The 27892-nt window shown below is 41.4% G+C and overlaps 2 protein-coding genes across 4 annotated transcripts; one reads left to right on the forward strand and one right to left on the reverse strand.

Annotated features, from left to right (window-relative positions):
* Positions 1 to 1514: 1514 nt before the first annotated feature.
* Positions 1515 to 11595, reverse strand: WDR83OS (WD repeat domain 83 opposite strand). The gene is made up of 4 exons (XM_039343104.1): positions 11463 to 11595; positions 8080 to 8185; positions 4250 to 4347; positions 1515 to 1748 (listed from the first exon to the last, which is right to left on the reverse strand). The coding sequence occupies exons 1-4, from the start codon at positions 11510 to 11512 to the stop codon at positions 1682 to 1684; spliced, it is 321 nt and encodes a 106-aa protein (XP_039199038.1). The 5' UTR covers positions 11513 to 11595; the 3' UTR covers positions 1515 to 1681.
* Positions 11596 to 11726: 131 nt separating this feature from the next.
* Positions 11727 to 27545, forward strand: WDR83 (WD repeat domain 83). 3 transcript variants are annotated; one of them, XR_005556683.1, is made up of 11 exons: positions 11727 to 11862; positions 13185 to 13439; positions 13768 to 13888; positions 14456 to 14561; positions 16073 to 16121; positions 16205 to 16331; positions 16697 to 16764; positions 17212 to 17320; positions 18285 to 18399; positions 24928 to 24993; positions 25970 to 26105. XR_005556683.1 is itself a non-coding variant. In XM_039343079.1 (10 exons), the coding sequence occupies exons 2-10, from the start codon at positions 13337 to 13339 to the stop codon at positions 26120 to 26122; spliced, it is 951 nt and encodes a 316-aa protein (XP_039199013.1). In that variant the 5' UTR covers positions 11727 to 11862; positions 13185 to 13336; the 3' UTR covers positions 26123 to 27545. The 3 variants fall into 3 exon arrangements, 2 of the variants coding, with proteins under 2 accessions (XP_039199013.1, XP_039199021.1); XM_039343079.1 differs by lacking the exon at positions 24928 to 24993 and having other exon boundaries at positions 25970 to 27545; XM_039343087.1 differs by lacking the exon at positions 24928 to 24993 and having other exon boundaries at positions 11735 to 11862; positions 13316 to 13439; positions 25970 to 27545.
* The last annotated feature ends 347 nt before the right edge of the window (positions 27546 to 27892 follow it).

A 27892-nucleotide genomic window follows, 5' to 3' on the forward strand; every position in this document is an offset into this window, starting at 1 on the left:
CATGGGAGCAATTTAGGACAAGACTGTAGGTGGCCTCTGGCAGTACAGAAAGAAAAACAATGTACCACACAGCTTTACTTTCGAACAAAATGCCAATTCCTAGCTCTGTCAACACAAAGCATGCTGTGAGAATTATCACCGCCCCACCCACAATCCAGCCTCACAAAGTTGAAAAAAAAATATGCTCTGTTGTCCTTGAGAACTGGGAGCATAATAGAGCTCTAAAGATTTTGCCTCCTTTTCTTCTGCCTGAGACACTTTTAGCAGTCTGAAAGGAGGAAATGCTGTATTCCCCAAGCCGCAGAGGCAATCTGCATTTGTGACAATGCGGTGACTGGCTGGAGTCAGTTAGCATTCCAGAATGAATCCATATTAAAATGGATTTGAATAGAAATCCTTAAGAAAGAAGAAAGCACACAGTATCTAGCCGAACTTAAATTCTCAGAAACTTTTTTTGCAGATGTGCTCAATATAATCTAAGTTTGTTCCCTATGATCTGTTATCGACAGATAGGATACACTAATAAATAACAAATAGTCCTTCCCATTCACCACAAATTCAGGTTAGGCTTCCTTCCTACTGGATGCCAGACCAAGTACTCCCCATCCTGATAAGTACCCTTTTCCTCAGTATCCCAGCTGTGCCATCTCCCTCAGGCTGTTTAGCATTGTCTGGAAGAAGGAAAGCTGCAGGCATGGAGTGGGAAGGGGAAAGAGAGAGATGGGAGCACTCATGAATCACCGCATGCAATCCAGTCTTTGGAAGTTAGCCAAAGAACACTGCTTTGAAGCAACCGAAAGGCCTAAAGCCTTCACTCTTTCACTTATTGTTCATTCGTGTTTTGCGTAAAGAAAGATTAATATACTCTTGAGTCCATGAGTAAAAGTGCTGCTAATTAATTTTTCAGAAATTAAGAGTGTTTTGGTCTTTCCATTCTATGTCTGTTTTCTAATACAAATTTGAACCCTTTTATACAAAGCATACCAATGAGGAGAATGCTGTCAAACTATAGTACACAGATTAGACGTCCATACAAAAAAGTAGTTGTACTGCATAGCGAATGGATACGATTTCTCTCTGGATTCATCCAATTCTTAATATAACTGAGGGTACCTTTTTAAAATTGTACTTGGAAAGATCCTTGTCTCACATACCTCACAGATAATTGTGCTAGAAATTAAAAAACTAGTAACATACCTCCACAAAAGCTATTTTGATTAAAAGCTATGTGGAAAACTGGCTACTTCTACAGATACACAAAGCTTTATATTTCACTAGACATTATTTCTGTTGTGTGCTAATTAGCTTCAAGTACCAATTTTTAAAATATATTTATTGATGATAAACTTATTTCTGGACCACACTGATTCTTTTTTCTATGGGGCAGACCCTCCTAATAGTTCAGGAAATATACTGAGAATTCTTTGTTTATATTGGCTTGGCTCAGAGTTGTACTGGCAATAAAATAAAATGCATTCTTAACATGTTAAGAAAATTTGGCAAAGTAGCCAATGTATATTTAACAATAATTACTTTATTGATATAGCAAAGTAAATATTCCCAATATGTTGCAATGGTATACCTGTACAATTAAATGTATGCGGTATAAGAAAATGTTCCACTCTGAACAGGATAACCCATCTATTTGGGAAGGTGAATTTTAAAGAAAAGTTTTATCTTTTCACCAAGGAGGAGACATGGGCTGAGGATTTTGAAGATAGGACATCACTACAGCAGAAATTGACAACCTGGAAAAAAGAGAGTAGTGACAGAATTAATGTAGAATCCCTAACATTTTATTCACAATAATATCAAATTACAGTTATTCCAACTTTCCAAAATAGATAGTCAAATTAAAAATATCTATATATGCTCAGGAATATCTATTTGACATCAGTCCACATTTATTTTGTGCAAGTGTTTTCCTCAGCAATAATTAGCAACTGAGAAACTAAATCACTTCTTGCCCTTGAAGCCTCAACTACCTGCCTAATAGTAGTAGCTCACAAAACAAATATCTTTTCAAATTAACAAAAAGTGATTAAATTTAGAATCATTAGCCTTTACTGAAAGTTACTGAATGAACTTTTTTTTTGAGGGGGGGGGAGAACTGAAACTTTAGAATTTAATCAAGAAAATAAGAGTTTTTGTGAGAAAAGAACACAAATCTACAAATACTTTCTTGTTAGATGTAAGCATTATAATCCTAAAAGGAACAGAAGAGTCTGAAAAAGAGAAGATCAATGAGCAAGAAGACAAACTAGAAAAGGAGAATTCTAGTTTATTACTTAACCTGCTGATACAAATAGAAAATGGGAGAATCATTACTTCTAGGCTAAATCTTTAAAAAATGCAAAAATCTAGTATTTCCACATCCACTGTCAGTGCCCACAGGGTTCGAAAACTGTAACAGAGAGTTGCTTCCACAATATAAAAACACAGTATGAGATAAATACCATATTTATTAGAAAGGAGATGATCCCATAGGCATAATGAAAATGATGACTGCAGTGACCTGAGGCAATACCTGCCCCTTGTAATTCTGACATCAGACAGATGTATTTAAGCCATAGGGTTACATTGTAATATCCTGATGTATGTTTCTACGCTCTCTTTATGAGTGATCTTCAATTCAAGGTAATCCCACTCCTTCCTCAAAAAAGGAAGAGTAAAGAGCGGGAAAAGCTCCATAAATAAAAATCCCATGTACTGCCCAACTTCATATTCTTGTAAATCCCAAGGCTGCCAATCAGTCCTGGAGATTTACTTCTCTCAATACATTTGTGCATGAGTTAACTTGTATATTATATAGAAACATGTATAAAATCCATAAAAGAAGAAAACAACAAGAATACAGTAAGTATTGATTAAAATTGCCAGTCACGTTTTATAATAATTGATTCCTATCTACATACACATAAACATACCATTGAGGGGTCCTTGGTGCTCGCTGAGCTTGCTTGTTTTCTTGCAGATGTTTTATTACCCTAACTAGGTAACATCATCAGTGCTAGTAAGGAGTGTTGTTTGTTGTCAGTTTATATACCATTCTTATACACAGAAAACTTCTGAATACAAAAATAGGAATACAAACATTTTTTTCAATAATAGCAAAAAAAAGAAAAAAGAAAAAAAGAAATATGGAAATACAGGTAGGTGGTAGTTGCATTGTAAAGGGAAAAGAAGAAAAAAGATTGAAGGAAACTAAATAAGGATGAAATAAGAACTTATTAAGCAGGGGAAAAAATAAAAAAACAGCTCTGTTAAGACTTCACAAAAAGTTTAAATTCCATAAGCAAGCTGAGTCTCCCAAGTTATCTAATTTTCAAAGGCATTGATATTTTCAGGCATTTCCTCGCTATAGATGTAAATATGAAAACGTCGGGAGATCAGTTCACTGAGATGTCCTGCAGTTTATGGTGATTTTTAATCTAATGCCTATTGTTCTCCACATGAAGAATGAAAATATCTGCAGTCAGGCAAAGGAATCTGCTATTATTGCTGTCTCTCCATTGATGAATTCCAGATCCATTTTTCTAGAGACCTTTTTTTTACAGTGAGGTAAAACTTGCTACTCCCTTTCAATAGTGTCTGTTTCTTAAAGTAACATCTATTCCATAAATATAACATCTATCTCAATTACAATGAAAGGATCCTTTGAAAAGATTTGTCTGGATTACATATTAAGAAGAACAGAGGCAAAATGGAGATGCTCAGGCAACAGAAACTAATAAATGTTTACCATAAAAGCTGATTCCACTATTTGGCAATTTTTCTTGTCAGTGGTCATATACCCCACTGTTCTTCAAAGAACATAAACTCAGCAGAAAAGCCAACACAAGGAAGAGAAGGCAGCTTCAATTATCAATCTACCATGAAGCATCAGGGCTTCACTTTGATCAGAGGCGAAACAGCTTTAAATTTGTACATATTATAAAATTAGTCACTATCAGATGGAAATCAAAAACGATAACCATATTTGTAATTTTGAGAACTTTGTAATTAGCATTCCTGAAAAAAACATTTCCAAAGCAAGACCTATGTATTCAGACATTGAAGCAGTAGGTGTGAACTTAAATGGACTCCAGAAGATGGTAGAGGACAGGAAGACCTGGAGGAACGTTGTCCATGGGGTCACGATGGGTCGGACACGACTTCGCAATTAACAACAACAAATGTATTCAGAAATTAATACCATGGGAAATCAGAAACAAAATATAAGTCTGAAAGAAGTAAAAACATGGCTTACATGAAACTGCTCATCATCTGTTTGGTGTCTTCTGAGCTCCTAGAGTTGGCAAAACTGATAAATGAGCAGTAGACAGCAATCCAAGCACACCACTTTAACTGCAAACACCACAGAAAAATATGATGAGAACCTTATGGGGTCACAAAGATACATCAGAGTTACTCTAGTTCAGGGGTAGTCAACCTTTTTATACCTACCGCCCACTTTTGTATCTCTGTTAGTAGTAAAATTTTCTAACCGCCCACCAGTTCCACAGTAATGGTGATTTATAAAGTAGGGAAATAACTTTACTTTATAAAATTTATAAAGCAGAGTTATAGCAAGTTAAAGCATATAATAATAATTACTTACCAAACACGACGAGTTGTGTTTCTACCAAACAGTTCTACTTTGGTTTCATCTGACCATATGACATTCTCCCAGTCCTCTTCTGGATCATCCAAATGCTCTCTAGCAAACTTCAGACGGGCCCGGACATGTACTGGCTTAAGCAGGGGGACACTTCTGGCACTGCAGGATCTGAGTCCCTGGCAGCGTAGTGTGTTACTGATGGTTGCCTTTGTTACGTTGGTCCCAGCTCTCTGCAGGTCATTCACTAGGTCCCCCTGTGTGGTTCTGGGATTTTTGCTCACCGTTCTTGTGATCATGTTGACCCCACGGGGTGAGATCGTGCATGGAGCCTCAGATCGAGGGAGATTATCAGTGGTCTTGTATGTCTTCCATTTTCTAATTATTGCTCCCACAGTTGATTTCTTCACACCAAGCTGCTTGCCTATTGCAGATTCGGTCTTCCCAGCCTGGTGCAGGTCTACAATTGTGTTTCTGGTATCCTTTGACAGCTCTTTGGTCTTCACCATAGTGGAGTTTGGAGTGTGACTGAGGTTGTGGACAGGTGTCTTTTATACTGATAACCAGTTCAAACAGGTGCCATTAATACAGGTAATGAGTGGAGGACAGAGGAGCCTCTTAAAGAAGAAGTTACAGGTCTGTGAGAGCCAGAAATCTTGCTTGTTTGCAGGTGACCACATACTTATTTCCCACCATAATTTGCAAATAAATTCTTTCCAAATCAGACAATGTGATTGTCTGGATTTGTTTTCTCGTTTTGTCTCTCATAGTTGAGGTCTACCTATGATGACAATTACAGGCCTCTCTCATCTTTTTAAGTGGGAGAACTTGCACAATTGGTGGCTGACTAAATACTTTTTTGCCCCACTGTAGAAACAGGAAGTCTGATGAAATTACATTTAATTAATTAAATTATTAATAAGATCCCTGAGGCTGATGCTGCGAAACTAAATACTGGATATCTGGCTCAATTTTTGTAAGGAACAAACGAAGGTCTCCTCTTTCAGAAATATTCAGGCGGTTTCTTTCTTTGGTCATAATATGATTAACAGCACTAAAGCCTGATTCCACAAGATATGAGGTAGGGAAAAGTATCAATAAACTGAATATCATTTTCCACATATTTGGATATAAGGCAGGCATTTTTTTTACTTTGCCATAGGTTTTCATATCCACCACTATCAAATTTATGTTTACTTTCTTCATCATATCTAATTTCTAACAGTTCTTCTTGGCAAGTTATATCAGCCTCTTCAATATTTGCGGTAAAAGGATTTTTCATCCAGTCATACACCTTCAATTTCAAAATATCTTCAAATCGTTTTTCCATGTCCAATTTAAGTCCTGGGCAAGCAGGAATGAAGAGAAAGCCTTTATGGCCTCTACCTTGGTATTGAGGGAATGCCCAGTGGAGTCTGGTTTGCCCCCAATCCGTGCCTGTCACAGCAGGATGAAGAGAGAGCCTGGTTTTTGTCAGAGATGCCTGAAATCTCTATGACTGAGGGCTCTGTGCGGCTCTCAAAATGGCGGCCGCACCAAAATTAGCAGCCGCTTGTATTTCGGCTGGGCCTTCCCAGCCATGAGGGGCTCTAAGAGGAAGCTTGTTGTTCGTTGTGCCTTTAATTTCCACCCCCCGAAGCGGAAAATGAGGCACTTGCAGTTTTATCTCGTTGCGCAGCCTCTGCTGCGATCCGGATTGTCGAGAAAGTTGACGGGAGCCTCGCGATGATGGCGCACTTCAGCGAGGCTCTCTGGCCTCCAAGAGCTCCGTGGGGGGTCGCACAGCTGAGGCTAACACCCCACGCCTGCTGGAAAGCTCTGTGAGCCGATCGGAGGGCTCAATGGATCCAAAAATTTAAACGGCTCGATTGAACCCCTACCGCCCACCAAAAAAGCTGGAACGCCCACTAGTGGGCGGTAGGGACCAGGTTGACTACCACTGCTCTAGTTTAACAATATTATAAATATTCCACTTTGTTTTTCCTGTGAGTTCAGGAACAGTCTTCAGTTTTAAAAACTAATAAATATTGCTAAAGCAAAATCATGGTGGTTACTTATAAAATACATATGACAAAAATATATAAAGCCATATTAATGAATTCAGACTTTTTCAGTTGGTTCCACTGAATTAAATGCCATTATCAATGAGAAATATGAACTGAAAATTCTAATTTCAAGAGATATGACATATGAAGTTGTATGGTTTACTGGTAATAATCTTAACAAGAAAAATGTATATGTTGAGAATTAATAGTGTAGAACTTATAAGGAAGACTAGAAAAAAACATCAACATTTTGTTAACACGTTCAGATAGAGATTTTATTATTTGTGAAAACTACCATACAGCTTTCAATACACTATTACCACAGTGTAGGTTTTTCTGGATTTTTCATTAACTTTGTATGTTGTCACTATCAAACACAAACTCATGCAAAGCTCTTTTTCTCTCTTTTAGATTATTTCAGCAGCAGTTAAAAGATTTGATATTACAGGTGTGGACTACTGTTATGTGAATAATGCCTTGGCCATCTGTAAAAAGAAAGATGCTGATGACTGAGGATGAAATAAATGCCACTAAGGCTTAAATTTATCTCATAATTAAACTGAACTTCTATATATACTAACCTGTTGATGGCTTCTAAGTTACATAACCGTATTTGCTATTTCATACAGGCCATCCATTCAGAGCATACAGTTGAATTACTATTAATGTATCTGTCTCTTAATGCTAAGAAGTGATCTGATATAATTAAACTCTTATTTTAATCTAAAATTGAGATCTGAATGAGTTGTTGTAAAGTAGTTGATATATATTTTTCAAAAACATTTACATATGATTGTACTATTACCAGTAATGGGTATTGTTATCACTTTTACTCAGAAGACATGTTATTCTCTAGACACAATTCAGATCCCTTAGGCAGAATCAAACTGAAATTAGTGAAAACAGCCCTAGCACAGGATATACCATTATGTATTCCCTGCAGCATGGATATATAATAAAGCGTTCCGCTAATGAAAGGAATTTCATTTTAACCATTCTATCATCTATAATGCTCCACAATGCTTATACAGCTTTTAAATCAGCTTTGATTTCTTCTGGCATAATGTACACTAATACATGTTCAGAGGCCTATGTAAATTAACTAAAACTATTAAAAATAAACTCCAAATTAATAAGAATTAAAACATTAAACTATTAATTTATTGCTGAAAGTTAAATAGTAACTAGTCAGCCTCTGAAGGTTGGCAGAAAAAATTCTGAGAAATACTGTGTAGTAAATTTAATTCAACCCTGGAAAGAAAGAAAACTGGAGTTATAAAGAATAATCCAGATCTTATTGAAAAATGCTAGGGCTATATTATCCAATAGCAATTCAATAGTTGTATCATAATATGTAAGTAGTAAAACATTTATTTGATTTGTTCAGTTAGTGTTCTTTATGTCTTTCAGTTAAAACCTGGATATTCTAATACTTACTTTTAGCATTAAGCCACACATGCTGAAAATCATTCCTAGCAAATTCATATAATCTGGTGTAGGATCTTCCAAAGTAGGGTTGTTTTCTGTAGTTGGAGGCTTGTATCTGCAAATAAAAATTCATTTCTAGCTACAATTTTGAACTGATGAGCAAAACATAAACTCTACTTTCCCTGCAAAAAATAAAATTTTCATACAAGTTCAAAGTCAACAGCTTGAAAAAAGAAATGGCATCAATGTTCAGTATTTTCTCCCCAAGCTATACTTCAGCACACTGCAGAAAGCTCTCTAAATTTTAAAGAATAATAATAATAAAGACCAAACAATAGGAGAAGAGTCTTGTTTTAATATGGACAAGAAAGAAAAGCAGGATTATGAATTAAGCTCTGTAAGTTAAACTCTATAACATTTGTATACAGGTAGCTTTTGTTTGACAGCCAGTTGGATGTACTAATTAAGGTATCAGGCTAGAAACCATGACTTCTGGTCCTGCCTTAGGCATAAAGCCAGCTGGGTGACCTTGGGCTAGACATTTTTCTTAACTCTAAGAAGGAGGCAATGGCAAACCACTCCTGAAAATCCTTGCCAAGAAAACTGCAGGAAGTTTTCCAGGCAGTTGCTGAAAACTAAACATGATTGAATGGAAGGAAGAAAGAAAAAGAAGTTCTCATTTAGTGATTGCCTTGGCTAGTGACCATCATAGTTACGACAGTGATGAAAAAGTAACTGTACAACTAATCCTCCCATTTATGAGTCTCACAGGTCTGTAAATAAAGGAAAGCTGGAGCAAGAACATAAACACAGTTGCAGTTTCACTTAGTGACCACTTCCCTTAATGATAGACTTGCTGGTCCCAGTTCTGGTTGCTAAAGTGTCATCTGGCATATTAAATAATATAATAAAAACTATGTTACGAATCATTGATTAACCGTTCGATATGTAAAGCTCACACAGGTAGCACTTGGATTAAGACAGCAATTAGGCCCCCAATTACCTTCACTAAGGGTTGTGGATGTAAAACATGACATCACCAGATTGCATTGTTTAATGATGGCAATCCTGGCAGTTTCCGGTTTCTGTTGTAACCCCTGGAGTGGGAAGAGATAAGAGTCCCAAGTAAGGAGTACAGGAGGAATTGTGCAGGTGCCACGGGGACACTGTGGGCACTAGCAAGCACAGGCTGTGGGCCTCAGAGGCTGAGGAGGGCCAGCAAAGGCACTGCAGACAGGCATGAGCAACAGAGTGCAGGTGGGGGGGATTACTATAGAGCATGGGTGTCAAACTCGCAGCATTACATGACGTGTCGCAACGTATCGTGACTTTTTGTCCATTGCCAGCAATGGGGTTGGCGCGGTTTCGCCTTGATGCATCCAGGCCACGGGCTGGCAGTTTGACACCCCTACTATAGAGTATGAGATCTCTGGGGTCTTATACTCCGTAATGAGCTCCTCTGGAAAAAATGACCTTCTGGGTGACTTGCAACCTTCCCTGCCAGTTTTCCCATTGACTTTGTTTGTGCAAAACTGGCATGAAAGGCCGCAAATGGCAATCACATGATGTGCCTTGCTGTGATGTCATAATTGTGAGCTGGGCACCCAAGCTCCTAGATCGTTATCAGACAACCACAGGGATGCTGCAAGAGATGGAACTTCAAGCACTGATTGTAAGCCCGTAGTTTCGGTGGATTCAGCACTACTGTATCTTTGAATGGTTAATGAACACATGAATGTAAGCCAAGTACTATCTGTGTAGGCAAAGCTAACAACTGGAACTTCAAGGGCTGGTTGTAAGCTTATGGTGCAGTTTTTCAGTATCATTGCAACTTCGAATGGTCACTGAATGAATGGACATAAAGCAAGGACTATCCACGTAGGCAAAACAAACATTTAAGAGTTAGAAATCAAGATTAATTATCTCTTTTTATTGGGTTCCCTTGACCAAAGGGGCTTCCTTAAGTAAAAACCATGCAAAAGATGTAGGGCTCTTTTCTTCCCCCTCCCATACATAAAGTAATCTAAAATGAAGAGAAATATGCTCAACAGAAAAGAGTAAGCAGCAGTATAAATTATTCCTTAATCGTAAAACATCACAGTGCAAAGAGACTGCAAATCTAGTAGAAATTTGCAACTTGCTGCACACTTACTTGGATATAAAATCTTCTAAACTCAATTGGTATATTCATAAGTTATCACGCATAGGATTGTACAGATAATCTGATTTGTAGTAGCCTAATTTAACTACATAGTTTAACAAGATTTAAATGTGGGCGTGTTTCTACTGCTCCACTTGGCATTATTGTTTAGTTACCACCATCTGCTCTTAGCTATTTCTTAAATATCGAGATCAAAAAATACCAAGAACTACTGGGAAAAAAATTGACTATTATCAGACTTCTTTAAATTGGCAAAAATAAAACAAATCATGTACATTAGTACACTATCTTAGCACTGAATTACAGATAAAACAAAAATTATTATCAGGATCAGATTTGATAGTTGAAGTCATGAGACTAAATTTCACTTGAACATTAGGAATGCTTTGTAATTATAACAGCAATTGCTACATTCCCACTGAGAATCTCAAGCTCTGCAAGGAGCAGAAAATGGGATTAAATTGACCCTGCCCCACCTTCTTTCATATCCTTCTTAATATGCATTTATAATGGTTTTTAAATGTAATCATGAAAATGTATTTGACAGTTCAATAGTTTTACTTTAGAAATTCATATGCAAGCAATCACCACTCCACTGTATTTCTTCATTTTGTTCTCCAATTTACTTCCTGAAAGTCAAGCCATAATACTGTTTGTTTTTACTAAACTTTACTACATGTATTCTATAATGCAGAAAAAAAATACATCCAAAGCTTTATGTAAGGTATATTGCCTCTTTGCTCATGTACATTCAAGTAACATAGTAAGACCTCATAGTTACTCATATTTTAATAATGCACTCTTAAAATAAAAGGACTTGAGCCCAGCCTATCTTATTTCAATACACCAATACATTTTTCTCTGAACTGAAGCTTTAGTCTGAAATTAGCCATATCGAAGTATGTTATGTTTTCCTCAGGATTTATTCAGGTATTAATTTATCCTCTCTTTGAAGTTGTAATATTAAGTATCCCTGGGCCTTTCTATATAATCACCAATTAGTACAACTACTAAAAGTAGTTAGGCTAGAGTTAAAGGAACTGAGTTACAAAGAAAAAAAGAAACCTCCCCTCGCCTCGCGACTTCGCTACAATGTTGCTATAGTGACCCCAGGCAAGTCACGTGCCATCGTTCGTGACTTGTCCGTTCCATCTCCTTCCGTGCTACAGCAACTCCGGACCCAAGTCGTGACGTTACCATGCCAACTTCCAATCCCACACTGCTGCCTGACCTGAGAATGCGGTTAGGACGCCGCGGATCTGCCATACTGTTGCTAGACATCCCACTGTGCCGCGGGCTACAGTACTGTACTGACAACGGCCTCCTTCGAGGCTGCAGCAACTTCCGCTTCCTTTCAGTGCCGCAGGGGGGATGATTAAGAGTGTAACACCCTCGAGTTTAGGCGCTATTGTTCCGACCTATGAGTCCACGCTTCCCTTGACTCGAACGGCCTTGAAACTAAAATTTCTGGCCGAAGAGGCGGAGGAGGAGGCGGAAGAATGTTGTAGCCCTTCCTTTCTCGCATGAAGAAATTATGCCGAGAGGGGGGTGGAACTAATGAAACTAGATCGGAGGAGTGAATTGACGAGCCGACGCCTGTACTTCCCTATAATCTTTCTTCTTGCTATTTCGTAAGTAGAAGATGCAAGAGGTTACTAAGAAATGTGAACTATTTTCCCACATGAATAGTTCCATGATTGGAGGAGGAGGCGGGCGTGTAGGAAAGAGCTTTAATTTCAATAACTGGCTTCTTATCCACGTACACCATTCGAGCTTTGAAAGGATCCCTGGTACAGCCTACCCCCCGCCCCCACCCCCCGTCCATCCTCTGTCCGATAAAATTCCATTTTGACTATCCGGAGACTCTCCATCGAGTAGCATCGTTTGCTACAGACCAAACGAGAGTCGCAGATCTGAGCTGCGAGTCTCATTTAATGGAAGCAAAAAGAGATTTGGTTAGAATCATTCGTGCCACCTGGCGGTTGTCCGGTTGTTTGTAGCCCAGCCTCAGTCAAAGATCAACCTCAATGTTTCTTCCCCTCCCTGCTTTATCCTGAATTTTGGGTCCTTTTGCCTGAGACTTTTTGGATATTAAAAAGCTGGTGATTTTGTGAATCTTCAATTGGTCTAACAAAAATGGTTCCAGTCCTTACCTCCCTTATTCCAATATAGGTAGTTCTTTATTTACAACAGTTCATTTAGTGACCATCCGAAATTATAACGTCACTGAAAAAAAGTGACTTATGACCATTTTTCACACTTATGACTGTTACAGCATACTCATGGTCATGTGACCAAGAGTTGGATGCTTGGTAACTGGTTCATATTTATGACAGTTGCAGGGTCCCCAGATCACCTGTTGCAGCCTTCTGACAAGCAAAGTCAATGGGGAAGCCAGATTGTTATTAACTTAACAACTGCAATTATTCACTTAACAACTGTGAGAAGAAAAGTCGTAAAATGGGGCAAAACTCACTTAACATAAATTGTGGATTCAATTATGGTCAAGTCAACGACTACTTGTACAGCTGCTGTGTAAGAAAGGCACCATAAAGAACAATTAAGTGTTGGCATAATGCCTAAAGAAGTTAAAGCTGAAAGGTTTTGAAGGAAAAGCATGCTCAACAGACCTTTCTGAAAGTTTAAAGTGACCTAGGCTTAAGAAAACAGACTTGTAACGATAACAAGTGGTGTGAAATCAGAAGATGCAGACAGGTTTCTCAAGAAGACTGGTATGTTGTTATTCAGCAGTTTCCCAAATAGATGTTTTTCATACAATAGGAAGATGTTGCTTCAGCGTAGCAAATGTAGAGTACATGTTTGATTTGGTTTACTAAGTAGCCATTGACTGAAATAATGTATTTTGATTTGTTATTTTTGAAACAAAATTGGTTGCTCAAACAGAGATTGCAACTGACAAATGTTTTCTTTGTGCATTTTATTTTGCAATAAGGTAATGCAATTCAAGAGGCAACAAGTACCCAGAAGCAACATAGTCCTAATGCATCAGCCTGCCTTAGAATATTCCTGTTTCTAGAGATTTTGCTGTGGATGTTCAGTATTATGCATGTGGGATTTTTTTAGCAATCAAGATACATCTGTGTTATGGCCTTTCCAGAACCAAAGCCCAAGAAACCTGAGCTTCCCCAAAAATTGCTTGCTACACTAGAATGTAAACAAGGAGCTATAAGAGCAGTGAGATTCAATGGTGAGTGTATTTTTGATTCTGTAAAATAGGAACAGCGGCTTTCAATTATTAGAACTAGGGAAATCTCGGAAGGAAATATATGTAAAATTAATGGTGTATAAATTTAAGCTTTTAGTAAGTTGTGAACAGATCAAGGAAACAGTTGTACTGATTATTAAAAGATAGCTAGTGAGAGATGTGTCTTGCCTGTTGAGTCAATAAGTTTGAAATTGCAAAATGAATAGTGGAATTTGTGTCATTCTAAGAGAAATGAAACAGACTGTCTTCCAGGGATTCCCTGGAATTTGCTTAGCTGGATAACATTAAATGAGACTTTTCTTTTTCTCAGTGGATGGAAATTACTGTCTCACCTGTGGCAGTGACAAATCACTCAAGCTTTGGAACCCACACAAAAGGACTCTCCTCAAGACGTATTGTGGCCATGGCTATGAAGTCCTAGATGCTGCAGGGTAGGAATTAGGGGAGGTGGATCCACTTTATTAAAAAAAAAAGCTATTTTGAAATACTGAAATACTTTAGGAAAGTTTAAAATAACTGGATTAGATGATGGGAAACAGACTTTGCAAAAGATATTATTTTGGAAAATACAAATAGCGTGTAAAATTCCATAATGAAATAAAAATAAATTAAAAATAATCTTGACGATAATTACTCCATAATGTAAATTAACAAAAATAATTTATTTGAAAAAAATTACTATGAAATTAAAGAATTTAAATTACAATATTATTCATATGTAAAAGTGTGTTTCTGTGAAGTTTGGGTAAGGAAAAAAAGAATGATACAGTAATTGTCCAGGAAATTCTACTCATGTTCATATTTTAAAATCTTGTCCGCTCATTCAAATCTTTTTTGCTGTTAAATTGACTGAAAACTTATATTAAAAACATTGAGAACCTCAGTATATGTTCTGCACATATATAGCTCTTAAAAAGAAAAGTACTCTTGATTTAGATGCTAAGGAAAATCATTTCTCTTGCTTTTCGTATCCCCTTCTTTATCTGTGTTTTCCTTAGGTCATTTGACAACAGCCAACTTTGTTCATGTGGAGCAGACAAAACAGTTGTGCTGTGGGATGTCGCCACAGGCCAAGTGATTCGCAAGTTCCGTGGCCATGCAGGGGTAAGATGTATTTTGTCCTTTGGAGTGCTTAGAAAGTGAGAAGATTCATGTCTTTTTGAAATATGAATTCCTCTGAGAAGATAACAATTATATGTTCTGCTTCTGAGAGTCTCAGAATCCCTGATGTTTTTTTCTGGTTGGCAGAAACCCTTGTGAAATAGAATTGGAGAGAAAAGTTGGATGACATTCAGAATTGTCTGGGATAAGTAAAAAAGTTACTGGAGACATGGATAAAGAAAATGAGATTATAGAAACAGGGATTTGTAATTCTCAGATGAAAAAATACAAGATACCAGTTGATTTGCTGAATGATGAATTATTGGTCTTGTACATAAGAAATGGATGAGAAAGGCTCTGTGTCTCAATGAATTTGCTTAGTATATCTGCCCCAATAGTTCCTGCATTTCAACATATTCTCCCAAAGAAACTTTACAAAAAAGAGAAACCTTTATAAAATGCAATCATTTGCTTGTTCAGCAATTATGTATACCAGTATGCATTTATATGGGCTGTGATACAATGAGCCAATGCTGTAAAGTGTAAGCCTCAGCATGGTCGGTAAGATTCAGTGTCAACATGAACTTTTTTCACAATTAACTTCAGTGATCTCAACATTTTTTGAGGGGAGGTTGGGTTTAAGTTTGTTGAGATTCTAACTAAGACATTGTGAGTTCAGTAGCACATCTGCTATGAAGCACACAGATGTCTTTACCATGTGCCTCCAAAAGCATTTAGCGTGTTGTAGTATTCTAACTTGGAAATATTATTATGACATCTTATTGATTGTTCTTTTCATGAGCATAGTTAAATAGAATATTATTTAAATTTCTGCTCAGTATACTTGTGTAAACCCAATGAATGCACCTATGCACACCTGATACCGAGGTATCTGGCTAAGGATTATAGTGGGTGGCAATAAGTAGGAGTGATTAAAAAAAACTATGGTACTGATGAAGAGAGTAGTTAAGGAAAAGTATAATGCCTAATAGTTATGAAATTATGTAGGAGGTTTGACTAGCTGTGGTGAGGGATGGAACTATGGCTATACAAACATTTAAAGGATGCATTTCAAAGAACATAGATGTGAATAAGGCATCTCTCCTTAAAATTGTTTCGGAGCACATACAGTCAAAATTCTACTGGGACTTTTGGCAAAGCAAAATAGCTCTATATGATAATGCCTGCAGTGACAACCAAGAGAAGATGATGAGCTTCCTGGTGGATATGGTTGCCTCAGCAGTTTGAGAAGAGATGCTTCACTCATGCTAACATATTTTGCCTTCAAATATTTTGCACAGCTATAGAGGAAATAATAATGGAGATAAATATACGGAATTCCAGCTGCTGCCAAAGTTTGCAATAGTTGAAGTGTTAAAGGACAAGGGAATGGGAAAATAATGCAGACTTGTACACACTCCCCAAGCTCAGCTCCCAAGAATAGAAAGTTAAATATAACTTAAGAATAGCAAGCCCTAATCTTTTTATATTCTCTTTTTTTCCCTACTGGACAGAAGGTGAATTGTGTCCAGTTCAATGAGGAAGCCACTATAATTCTTTCAGGTAAGAAATAATCTTGCCTTCTGTGTTGCTTCTAGATTGTTCATCCTAGCCTTTCTTTAGCCTGTCTCTTTACTTTCCTGCAGGTTCCATTGACTCCAGTGTCCGTTGCTGGGATTGTCGCTCACGTAGACCAGAACCCATCCAAATCTTGGATGAGGCCAAAGATGGCATCTCCAGTCTGAAAGTCTCAGATTATGAAATTCTTACAGGGTAAAGGAGAATAGGATGAAGCTTGAATTAGAAAAGGCATATTTGATGCTTTGCTAAGTCCAGAATAGACTTTAGAGAAGATGTTAAATATTTTCAACCTTTCCATGTCTGATTTCATTTTTTAAAAATAATTTCTCCCCCTTTGGAACTGAATCTAAAACTATGTGTCAATTTTTGTTAAAATATGAGTAGAACGAACAAACGTGCACAACTGAACTGGAAATTTTCATAAGTTCATAATCCAAACTCACAGCAAGTATGATACAAGGACATACATGGCTTGTGAAGAAATATTTTTGAAGTGCATAGTTTGCGACTTCGGGGTCAGAGCGTTCTCTTAACAACGTTGCTCTGTTGTTTCCCAGTGCTGTGGATGGATGTGTCCGACGTTATGACCTCCGTGCTGGAGAACTCTGCTCAGACTACATTGGAAGTAAGTTTCATATATTGATATCTGCTAAACTGAATGAGGTGAAAACCACATTTTTGAAGATGTCACTTTGTTGTGGGATATGATGCCTTTACTTGTCTTGTGCTTGACAAGTAACTCATGTTTTTTCATCTTCTGTTTGGTAGATTTCCACCAGGTTCAAACTGAAAAGTGTCTGCAAGGACACCAATTGTATCTTCAGGCTTGCATCCACATTTGATGATTATGTACCATCATCTCATATAACCATTGCCACTGTTGACTCATAGATTTTCTCAATGTTAGATCCATATACTCCTAGACAATAGTTAGTAGTACTTGGCATAATACTTGCAAGCCACTACACCCTCCCTTTTCTTTTTGAACAGGTTCTCTCCTCTTCATGCACATAGACCTTTATATCCACTGCATGAAGCAATAACATCCAACATTGCCATGTTTTCATTATAGGTCCCATTACCTGTGTATGTTTCAGCAAGGATGGGCAATGCACACTGGCTGCTAGCTTGGATTCTACACTGCGATTGCTGGACAAGGATACAGGCGAGCTACTAGGAGAGTAAGCAGACACTTTTCATTGTTAACTGTAATGCTTCCTTTAGCAGTTAGACTAAGGTTAACTCCAGCTATTCCCAGTATAGAAGTATGAATTCATGCTAATGAGCAAGATGCAATTGCTTTAAATGGTGCTTTTTTTTTGTAAAAAAAAAAAAGTGCTGGAACTCAAACATAGTTCCGGCTCCAGTCGAAAACCCTTTACGGAGCCGGGGGGGGGGGAGAAGAAACCACTTTAGGGAGCTTCTGAGGCGCAGATCACTCATCTGGAAAAGGTCTGTCTCCTCTCTTCTGCAGTTCTTGCTGCTGCTCCAATCTGAGGCCAGGGAATGTGTCCACAACTCCCTGTGGCCCATTCTGGGCTCCGTAGGCCTGGAAAAAACCTCCAGAGGCTTGAAAAAGGCCTTTAGTGCCTGGATCGGGCCGCTGGGGACCCGCAAAATCGCTCCACGGCCATGGATCCGGGCTCCAGAGGCTTAGAAAAGGCCTCCGGAGCCGAGATCGGCGGTGGAGGGGGGTTGCGAAATAAGAGGCCTTTTTCAGGCCTCCGGAGCCTAGATCGGGCTACTGGGGGTCCGCAAAATCGCTTTGCAGCCATACCTGTACTCGCGCTGGCACCTTAGAAAGAACCAGTTCTTCCGTTCAAAAAAAAGTGCCAGAACGCCGTACTGTGCGTTCTATGACAAAAAAAGCCCTGGTTTTAAATGTACATAAATATTTTATACACATATTGACATTTTCCCTTCATTATTGAATTAAGGAAAAATGTATTTATGCAATAGATTTTAATGTATATAGTAAAGTTCTTCTATGGCTATGAATAATTTTATGTCCAATTTTGTAATGGTGTTTTTTTTTAATTAACTTCGTATTCACCTAAGGATTGATAGCAACTTCCGGCGGGTTGATGGGGAAGTCTTCCAAAATGGTCAGGAGTAATCTACTTATTCTCCCAATTGTATCTCCAGCTACACCGGCCACAAGAATGTCACTTACAAGATGGACTGCTGCCTGAGTGAAAGAGACACACATATTGGGAGCTGCTCAGAAGATGGGAAAGTCTATTTCTGGGATTTGGTTGAGGTGAACAAGATTGGCTGGGAAAATCAAGGGCTTTCCTTTGAAGCAGTCATTTGACTTTTTAGTCAGCCAGTCATTGGGGTGTAACCAAAATTCTACTTGGTTGGAAAAGCCAGGTTTTTTTTCTAGAAACAAAGCAAGCCACCCCTCTTTTCCCAGCACCCATTAATAATCAGTAGGAAACAGACATCTAAATTGGGAACAGAAATAGCAATTGTTTTTATTTATTTGTTTCATTTGGTCTTACTTAGTTGTTTAAATGGATCTATTACAATATAATCAGGAAAGTAGCAAGATCAATGCAGATTTTTAATCAAAGAGGTAAATAACACTTGACATAAGTAATCCAGTTATTATATTTGAAGTTCATAAGTCAAGCATTTCTGTGCAAGCTTATTTGGCTTGAAGCTAAGTGCCTGGCTTACATCTGTAAAAGGTGAATACTGTTTATTTCTATCCTTGAGTTAGGTAGCATTTCTTTCAATTCAAATTATCAAATGTGGTCAATTTCTTCTTCATATAATTCATATAAAATAACTGGCCTTGCTAGTGGTTTATCCTAATCCCTTGTCCAATTTTCTTTAAGCTCATGCCGGTTAATGAGAGGATATTGTCACAAGCTGTGCTGGAAGTCAGATTTTCCTCATACCTGCTTATGTGGTGCTGACAGTTGTGCAAATAATGTATTTGTAACAACAACAACAACAACAACAATAATATTGGAAGAGATCTTGGAGGTCATCTAGTCCAACCTCTTGCTCAGGCAGGAAACCCTATACCATTTCAGACAAATGGCTGTCCAGTCTCTTCTTAAAAACCTCCAGTGTTTGAGCATTCACAGCTTCTGGAGGCAGGTTGTTCCACTGGTTAATTGTTCTAACTGTCAGGAAATTTCTCCTTAGTTCTAGGTTGCTTCTCTCCTTGATTAGTTTCCATCCATTGCTTCTTGTCCTGCCTTCAGGCGCTTTGGAGAATAGCTTGTCTCCCTCTTCTTTGTGGCAGCCCCTGAGATATTGGAACACTGCTATCATGTCCCCCCTCGTCCTTCTCTTCATTAAACTAGACATACCCAATTCCAGCAACCGTTCTGTCAGACCCAGCGTGAGACCTACCTGCGTGTAGAAGAGGTATGGTACCCGAATCTCCGTACAGCGCTCCAAGCAGCCGGCGACGGGAATGAATTGCTGCCGGCGCTTACACAGTGACGAACGGCCCATGTGACTAATTACCGTGCCGACGGAGAGAACGGGCTAGACCGGCATTATGCAAGATGGACATACTAACATAGGACGCTGGGTCTGACAAGTTGTGGTTGCTGGGAAGGGGGGCGGGGTGGAGGCGCGGTACAGGTGAGGGCTGTAATCTACGAGGATAATCAGGGTGATTGGGGCATACACGGTGGGTGTGGTGATCGGGTTATTTAGGACGCGGGGAAGGGGTGTGTCCCAGAGCTGGTTTTGTTTTCAACGGAGAAATAAACCTTTGTTGACTACCGCAACGTACCTGGTGGATCGTTTGCTTCATACGCCGGCAGGACGTTCTTATAGTAAACCAGCTCTCACTTCTTGCCCCTTGCGCGGTCGGCTGGTGCTGCGGAGTTATGGCCGAGGGAACACAGGAGGAGGACCCGATTAGTGGCAAGGAGCCTACAGAGGCCGACGAGCAGTTGGAGAGCCCGGACACTGGAGTCGAGGGGGAGGAGCAGCCGGCGGTGCGCCCGAAAGAGAGGGGACGTGTCCCTGCGGCTGTGGAGCCAGGAACCAGACGGCGCAAGCCTACGCTGGGAGAGGGCGAGTGGTGGCTCGGTTCAGCCGCAGGTCTCCCGGAGGATGGTAGGGGGCGGCGGCTGGCACCCAGTTTCGCCGGCTGGAGGGAACGCCGGATGACCGGAGATGACGAGGAGGACTGGAGCTGTTCCACAGCTCCAGGACAATATACGTTAGAGGTCCTTAGGGAACAATTCGGGGAGCGTATCTATCTAGCTACCATGCGCAGCCCCGTTAAGGATAGCACCCCGTATGTGCCCCGCTTTCAAATGGCAAGCCCGGAGTTTAAACTACCGCCAGGGGGTCGTTTCACACTACGGGACCCGGTGGCAAGGCAAACCGGAACCGAGCGCCCACGGTATGGACTGGACACACGGGGAGTGCGGCCTCCACCGGAGGGGCCGGACGGGGATGGGGCGGACTCCCTGGGAGCGGGATCCCGTCCTATAGCGCATCCAGGGATGGGTCCATATGGCGGTCAGGTGCCGGCTCCATGGCCTCAGCAGGTGATGTGGAATCCTCCACCCATTTCCCTCACGTTCGACGGGGATCCGGACCGTCTGGCGGTATTCCTTAGCCATGTACTGAACCATCTGGATCGTTATACAGCCCTGTATTCGTCCAACTGGGCAATGGTGGTAGCGGTCACTGCGGGTTTGCAAGGAGAGGCCGCTGCTTGGGCCGCAGACCTATATAGCGACCAAGCCAGGGAGCTAGCCGATGTAGGCCTTTTCCTCGATGCACTGAAAACGAGGTTTGAGGACCCAACACGCCAGCTACGGGCTGAGGCCCAGTTGGTGGGATTGCAGCAAAAGGGTAGACCAGTACAGGAATACATTCGCGAGTTCCAAAAGGTGGCAGGGAGACTCAGGTCATGGCCAGACAGCTTGCTAATCCACCACTTCCGCACTGGCCTGGATACCACCATCTGCCACGCATGTATAGTCAGGGGAGTGGTGGGACGTCTAGCCGACTGGTATAGGGCAGCGGTAGAGTTGGATGTCGGGCTGAGGGATCATCCCGGAAGGCGGGAGGATAGGCCCCGCCGAAGTCAGGATCAGCCCGTGGGTGGTACCACGCAGACCGTGCCGGGAACGGTACGTTCGAGGCCTACCTTCAGATGCTTCCGCTGTAACCGGCCGGGTCATCGAGCCGCGGAGTGTGGAATACCCAAGCCAACAGGTACACCTACGGCGATTGGTACACCAGGGGTCACGCCAAAGAGACCAGCAGAGAAATCACGGGTTGCCTACCAACTGGGACAGTCGCAGGTCCAGCAAAAACCCGATGAGGCGTCCCCTATATTGCAGGAGTACGAGGAGGAAGAGCCGGTGGAGGATCCAATGGTGAGTGAACCCATCGTCCCCTTCACCATCCCGATTACATTGACAAGCCCGGTTACGGGTGAGTTGATGCCCTTTTCGGCATTACTGGACACAGGGTGCACAAGGTGCCTAATCAGTAAGGGAGTGGTGCAACAGATGCGGATCAGGGTGGCCCGATTAAAATCCCCGATTCGTTTTGAACAAGTGGATGGCTCTCTGTTGGGAGGGGTCCCGACTACATTGGTGACGGAGCCTGTTAGAATGGATATAGGGGGTCATTGGGAACTTATACGCTTCATAGTTGTTCCCACTATGTCCGAGTCTGTCATTTTGGGATTAGCGTGGATGGATAAGTGGACACCCACGATCTGGTGGGCGGAGGGATCCAGACACCTAAGGCTAGCAGTGGGCCCTCAACCGCGGCCGCCGGATGACCAGATTAGGGGTAAAGAGTTAAACTCCTCAAAACCGGTACAGGAGAAGGGCGAGGTTCAATATCCACAGGTATATGATGACCTCGCGGCTGTGTTCAGCGAACGGGAGTGTGACTGTTTGCCACCTCACCGACGGACAGATTGTGCAATCGAACTCGCTCCTGGGGCCAAGTTGCCTAAACCCAGAATGTACCCTATGACATTTGCAGAATTGCAAGAATTGAGAAAGTACATTGATAAGAACTTGGCTAGGGGCTTTATAGAGCCAGCACGTTCGAGGATAGCAGCCCCAGTCATATTCCAGGGGAAAAAGGACGGGGGATTGCGATTGTGTGTAGACTTCCGAGGCCTGAACGCTGTGTGCATAGACCAGGTTTATCCCCTGCCGCTTATGAAAGACCTACTTACCCATTTGGCAGCTGGGAAAATCTTTACAAAACTAGACCTCCGTGAGGCATACTATAGGGTACGCATCAAAGAAGGGGATGAGTGGAAAACAGCGTTCAACTGTCCCCTGGGTAGCTACCAATTCAAGGTGATGCCTTTCGGATTACAAGGAGCGCCGGCTGTATTTATGCAGCTGATCAACGAAGTGTTGCATGACCATCTATATAGAGGTGTCCTTGTATATCTGGATGACATACTGATCTACTCACAGACGTTGGAAGACCATGTGCAATTAGTACGGACAGTACTGCGAAAATTACTGGATGCCAATTTATACTGTAAGTTGTCGAAGTGCGAGTTTCACAAGACTAGGATTGACTATTTAGGGTTCAGAGTCTCCGCTACAGGAATAGAAATGGATCCTAGTAAAGTTCGCAGTGTCTTAGAATGGCAGGCCCCAAGGACCCGTCGTCAACTGCAGAGATTCTTGGGGTTTGCCAATTTCTACCGGCAGTTCATCCCCTCGTTCGCCGACGTGGCCCTACCATTAACCCAACTGTTACGCACCAAAACCACGACCGGCAAACCTCACCCTAAACAAGCATTAAATTGGACTGTGGACTGTCAACGGGTCTTTGAGTCGCTAAAACGACTATTTGCAAAGGAACCAGTGTTATTACACCCCGACCCGAGTAGACCATATGTGGTGCAAGCCGACGCCAGTGATGTGGCCGTCGGAGCACTTTTGATGCAACGTAACGGACAGGGCGAATTGCAACCGTGCGCATATACCTCCAAAAAATTTACCGACCCAGAGCGACGGTGGGCGGTGTGGGAGAAGGAGGCATTCGCGATAAAATGGGCATTATCCACCTGGCGCCACTTATTGGAAGGTGCACAGCACCCCTTCGAGGTGTGGACGGACCACCGGAACCTAATGGTCCTCCAGACGCCGAGGAGATTGGCGCCAAAACACGTTCGATGGGCACAGTATTTTCAGCGTTTCAGATTTAGCCTGAAGGTAGTACCCGGAGGGAAGAACTTCTTAGCAGATGCGCTCTCACGGCTACCACAATATGATAGTAAAAAGGAACAAGTGATCCAAACTATTATGCCGATATGTAGTATGGATCCCGCGCAGACGGAGGGATGTGCAAAAGTGGCAACGCTGGAGGAGGAATTGCAGTCAGTATTGGTGACCGATCCCTGGTTGCAAGCGAATCCCGGATTGTTAACCCATCGTGATGGATTGGCCTGGTATCGGAATAGGTTATACATTCCCCCGGAATTGCGTCATCAGGTATTTCACCAATGTCACGACTCCAAGGTGGCAGGTCATTTTGGATTTGTAAAGACGCTCCACCTGGCGAGACGCCGGTTCTGGTGGCCTAGCCTACGGAAGGATATTGAGCGGTATGTCAAGGAATGCCATATATGTGCACAAGCTAAAGATGTACCGAAGAGACCGATGGGACTGCTACAATCGGTGTCTAACCCAGTTCGGCCCTGGCAGGACATCGGGATGGACTTCCTCGTTGAGTTACCAAATGTCAGGGGTTACACGGTCATATGGACGGTTGTTGATTTATTCTCGAAACAAGCACACTTTGTCCCCTGCAAGGGGTTGCCGTCTGCGAGGAAGTTAGCAAAATTGTTTGTGCAACATATTTATCGATTACATGGAGCACCCCGTCGGATTATTTCCGACCGGGGCGTTCAGTTCACAGCCCAATTCTGGCGTCAATTCCTCGCGAGCATCGGAACCACACAAGGACTGAGTTCCGCATACCATCCTTGTACCAATGGGGCGGCGGAACGGGCTAACGCAGCGATTTCACGATATCTACGATCGTATGTATCTTACCAGCAGTCGGATTGGATAGATTTCGTGCCGTTCGCAGAGTTAGCGTATAACAACGCAGTACATAAAAGCACCGGGTTAACCCCCTTTCAAGTAGTTTACGGATACGACCCAGTTCCGCTGCCTGGGGGCGAGTCACCGGGAGACTTGAACCTACAGCCTGGAGACTGGATGTCCCATGCAGGCCAGGTGTGGGGTACAGTAAAAAAGGCCTTACAGCAAGCAGAAAGGATAGCGAAAGAGCAGGCTGACAAAGGTCGTAGAATACCAATGCAACTAAGAGTGGGTGATTGGGTGTACCTATCAACCAAATATGTTAAGTTACAGGTACCATGCAAGAAGCTAGCGCCAAAATACATTGGGCCCTTCCGCATAGTACGCATCATCAATCCTGTTACGGTGCAGCTTCAGTTGCCGGAATTGCTTGGTAAGATACACCCAGTATTCCATGTGAGTTTGTTGAAGCCTGTAGAGGGGGACACCTACAACAAACCTCCCCCAGGACCCATTGCCCCGGGAAGGTATGAGGTACAAGACATACTAGATTCTCGGTGGCGGAGGGGCAACCTGTATTACCTGGTGTTATGGAAGGGATACCCCTTATCCGAGGCATCCTGGGTACGGGAGGAGGATGTTTCCGCCCCTGCCCTCACCCGTCGATATCACAGGATGTGGCCGCACAAGCTAAGGGACCGGGGGATAGGTGACACGCCCACGATGGCCAGATAATAGACGTAATTGTTCATGTTCCATTTCAGGGGGCTCTATGGTGAGGGGGAGCCGAATGTCAGACCCAGCGTGAGACCTACCTGCGTGTAGAAGAGGTACGGTACCCGAATCTCCGTACAGCGCTCTAAGCAGCCGGCGACGGGAATGAATTGCTGCTGGCGCTTACACAGTGACGAACGGCCCATGTGACTAATTACCGTGCCAACGGAGAGAACGGGCTAGACCGGCATTATGCAAGATGGACATACTAGCATAGGACGCTGGGTCTGACAAGTTGTGGTTGCTGGGAAGGGGGGCGGGATGGAGGCGCGGTACAGGTGAGGGCTGTAATCTACGAGGATAATCAGGGTGATTGGGGCGTACACGGTGGGTGTGGTGATCGGGTTATTTAGGACGCGGGGAAGGGGTGTGTCCCAGAGCTGGTTTTGTTTTCAACGGAGAATTAAACCTTTGTTGACTACCGCAACGTACCTGGTGGATCGTTTGCTTCATACGCCGGCAGGACGTTCTTATATGTTCCTTGTATGTTTTAGTCCCCAATTCCCTCATCATCTTTGTTGCTCTTTTCTGTACTCTTTCTATAGTCTCAACATCTTTTTTACATCGAGGTGACCAAAACTGGATGCAGTATTCCAAGTGTGGCCTTACCAAGGCATTGTAAAATGGTATTAACACTTCATGTGATCTTGATTCTATCCCTCTGTTAATGCAGCCTAGCACTGTGTTGGCTTTTTTTGGCAGCTGCAGCACACTGCTAGCTCATATTTAAATAATTCTCCACTAGGACTCCAAGATCCCTCTCACAGTTACTACTATTGAGCAAGGTATCACCTATACCAGGGGTGTCAAACTCGTAATGTCACATGACGTGTCACGACGTATCGCAACTTTTTTTCCATTGCCGGCAATGGGATGGGCACGGTTTCGGCATGACATATCCAGCCTGCGGGATGGCAGTTTGACACTCCTGATCTATACGATACCTGTGGATTTGGTTTTTCTTGCTTAATCTCTGTCTTATGTAGGTTTTGTGACCCATGTAGCTACATTTTGTCCTTTTCTCCTCTACAGGGCTCCCTTGTTCTGACCTTGCCAGTGTGCAATACTGCTGTCCAGTCACTGTCCTTCCACCCAGTTGAAACCTGCCTGCTCACTGCTGCAGGGGGTCTTGTTCAGTGTTGGAGAGAAGAATCTTATACAGCCGAGGAAGGTGTGCCTGCATGACTAGCATTGCCGTCTGAGCAAGATTGCAGATACAGGATGATGGACTTCTCCGATACACTTCTCTTACAGTTCTATGAGTATAGTTCTATGTACTTTGCTTTCAGGAGGAAAGATGGGGCATAATTTGGACTCAGCTTCTTCTATAGAAGCAGCCTGACTGAATGCTGTCCTTGAGCTCAAAAAGGGCTCAAAGGTTTCCTTGCTTTAGGTGACAATATTTTTAAATTCAGCCTATGTATTACAGACATTAGTCAAGGAAAAGGTTTCTTTTTTAAAATTGAGTGTTTCTGGATTAGAAAGAAATAACAGTTTAAATGGTACGTGGGCATTGTTTTATTGTAAGTTTTTGTGGCTCAGATGCTTAAACTACATAAACACTAGTTCTGATTCTTCACTTGAACAAATACATGAATTTAAATTGTCACTGTAAAAAAATTAAGTAATTTTGAAAAAAAAATATATAAGTTTGCTTTCTGACCCTTAGATGTTTACCTGTTTAAAATTGCAGGAAAAATATCTTGATTGCTGATGTTCAGAAGTGTTCAGACGTCACTGGTCACGTCTGCTTGGTTAGTCAACTGCTACGTGCATGTCTTCTTAATTTTGCACCTGAATAGGAAAAAAAGCCTTAATGTTACCAATTGTTAATGACAGTTATTGAAGAAAATGTTTTTAAAAGGCTATTGTCCTGGAAAGTTCAAATGTAACTTGAACTTTTCTAGGGAGCTCATCCTCCTTCAATAGAAATATAGTATTTTTTAAATTGGATGTTTATGAATTCAAAATGAATTATATACTGTTCAGCAGTGAAGAATTCAGACTGAATCTCAGAAATGAAAGAGAATGGTATGAACAGATCAAGTTACTATTTTCTTGGGAGTATATTTACTGCTTTTGGATTCAAACAACTGAAGCCAGAATTGTATACGTGCTAAATAAATTAAAAATTCCCTCCCAGAATTACTACATTTTAACTCTTGCACTAGTTATGTATAAATAAGTAGAAACATATTTTTTTCTTGTGGGAATGTATCACACAGCATCCACAGGTATCTCCTCCTGTGGCTACCTGCATTTAAAAGTACGTTTTAACAGCCCACTCAGATGCTTAATTAGTTTAAACTGTTGTTACATGTTCAATGGGCCTTTGAGAAGACAGATGTCTTTCCCTAGGTTGCCTCTGCATTAAAATGGATTGAATCGGGGGGTTTTCTGCTTTTGTTGTTCGGATCCAAAATGCTTTTCTATAGAAAGAAAAATAAAATTATAAGAAATAGATGTGTTCTTACTGAAGTGTTCATATCTCATATTCATACCACTCTCTCCTGTTTTTAAAGAAAGCAGTCCAGCAACTTAAGGTCAGTAAAGTATTTCTGTGTCAGTTATTGTGGTTGCTGTAATAAAAAATACTTCAAGTATCTAACATTTAGTCTTCCTTAATTTCATGCCTTTAAAATATATTGGAGTTACAACTGTTACCAACCCCAGATAGCATGACTAATCTGAAAGGCACCAGTTGAGGAAGGCCACTAGAAAAAAAAACTGCAAAATGCAAAAGTATGCGTCAACACTGCAATACTACTACATCTAGATACCTTAATGCAGTGGTTCTCAACCTTTCTAATGCCGCGACCCCATAATACATTTCTCCATATTGTGGTGACCCCCAACCACTTACACATCACCGGGTGCCAGGGGCATGGCCAAAGAAAAGGGGGAAAAATGGCAGACAGCTTTGTTTGGTGACCCCCGTGAAATGGTCATTCGACC

This window comes from Crotalus tigris, unplaced genomic scaffold (genome assembly GCF_016545835.1).
Source record: "Crotalus tigris isolate CLP2741 ecotype Arizona unplaced genomic scaffold, ASM1654583v1 scf7180000017551.9496454, whole genome shotgun sequence".
Lineage (NCBI taxonomy): Eukaryota > Metazoa > Chordata > Lepidosauria > Squamata > Viperidae > Crotalus > Crotalus tigris.

Excerpts from the sequence above, each read along its gene's own strand:
- WDR83OS (XM_039343104.1), bottom strand. The coding sequence starts at position 11,512 with ATGTCTAGCAACAGTATGGCAGATCCGCGGCGTCCTAACCGCATTCTC. Across the intron at positions 8,186-11,462 it reads CGTCCTAACCGCATTCTCAG|ATACAAGCCTCCAACTACAG; the intron begins GTCAGGCAGCAG and ends TTTTATTTGCAG. Across the intron at positions 1,749-4,249 it reads CAGATGATGAGCAGTTTCAT|GTTGTCAATTTCTGCTGTAG; the intron begins GTAAGCCATGTT and ends TCTTTTTTCCAG.
- WDR83 (XM_039343079.1), top strand. The coding sequence starts at position 13,337 with ATGGCCTTTCCAGAACCAAAGCCCAAGAAACCTGAGCTTCCCCAAAAA. Across the intron at positions 14,562-16,072 it reads AGTTCCGTGGCCATGCAGGG|AAGGTGAATTGTGTCCAGTT; the intron begins GTAAGATGTATT and ends CCTACTGGACAG. Across the intron at positions 16,122-16,204 it reads AGCCACTATAATTCTTTCAG|GTTCCATTGACTCCAGTGTC; the intron begins GTAAGAAATAAT and ends ACTTTCCTGCAG.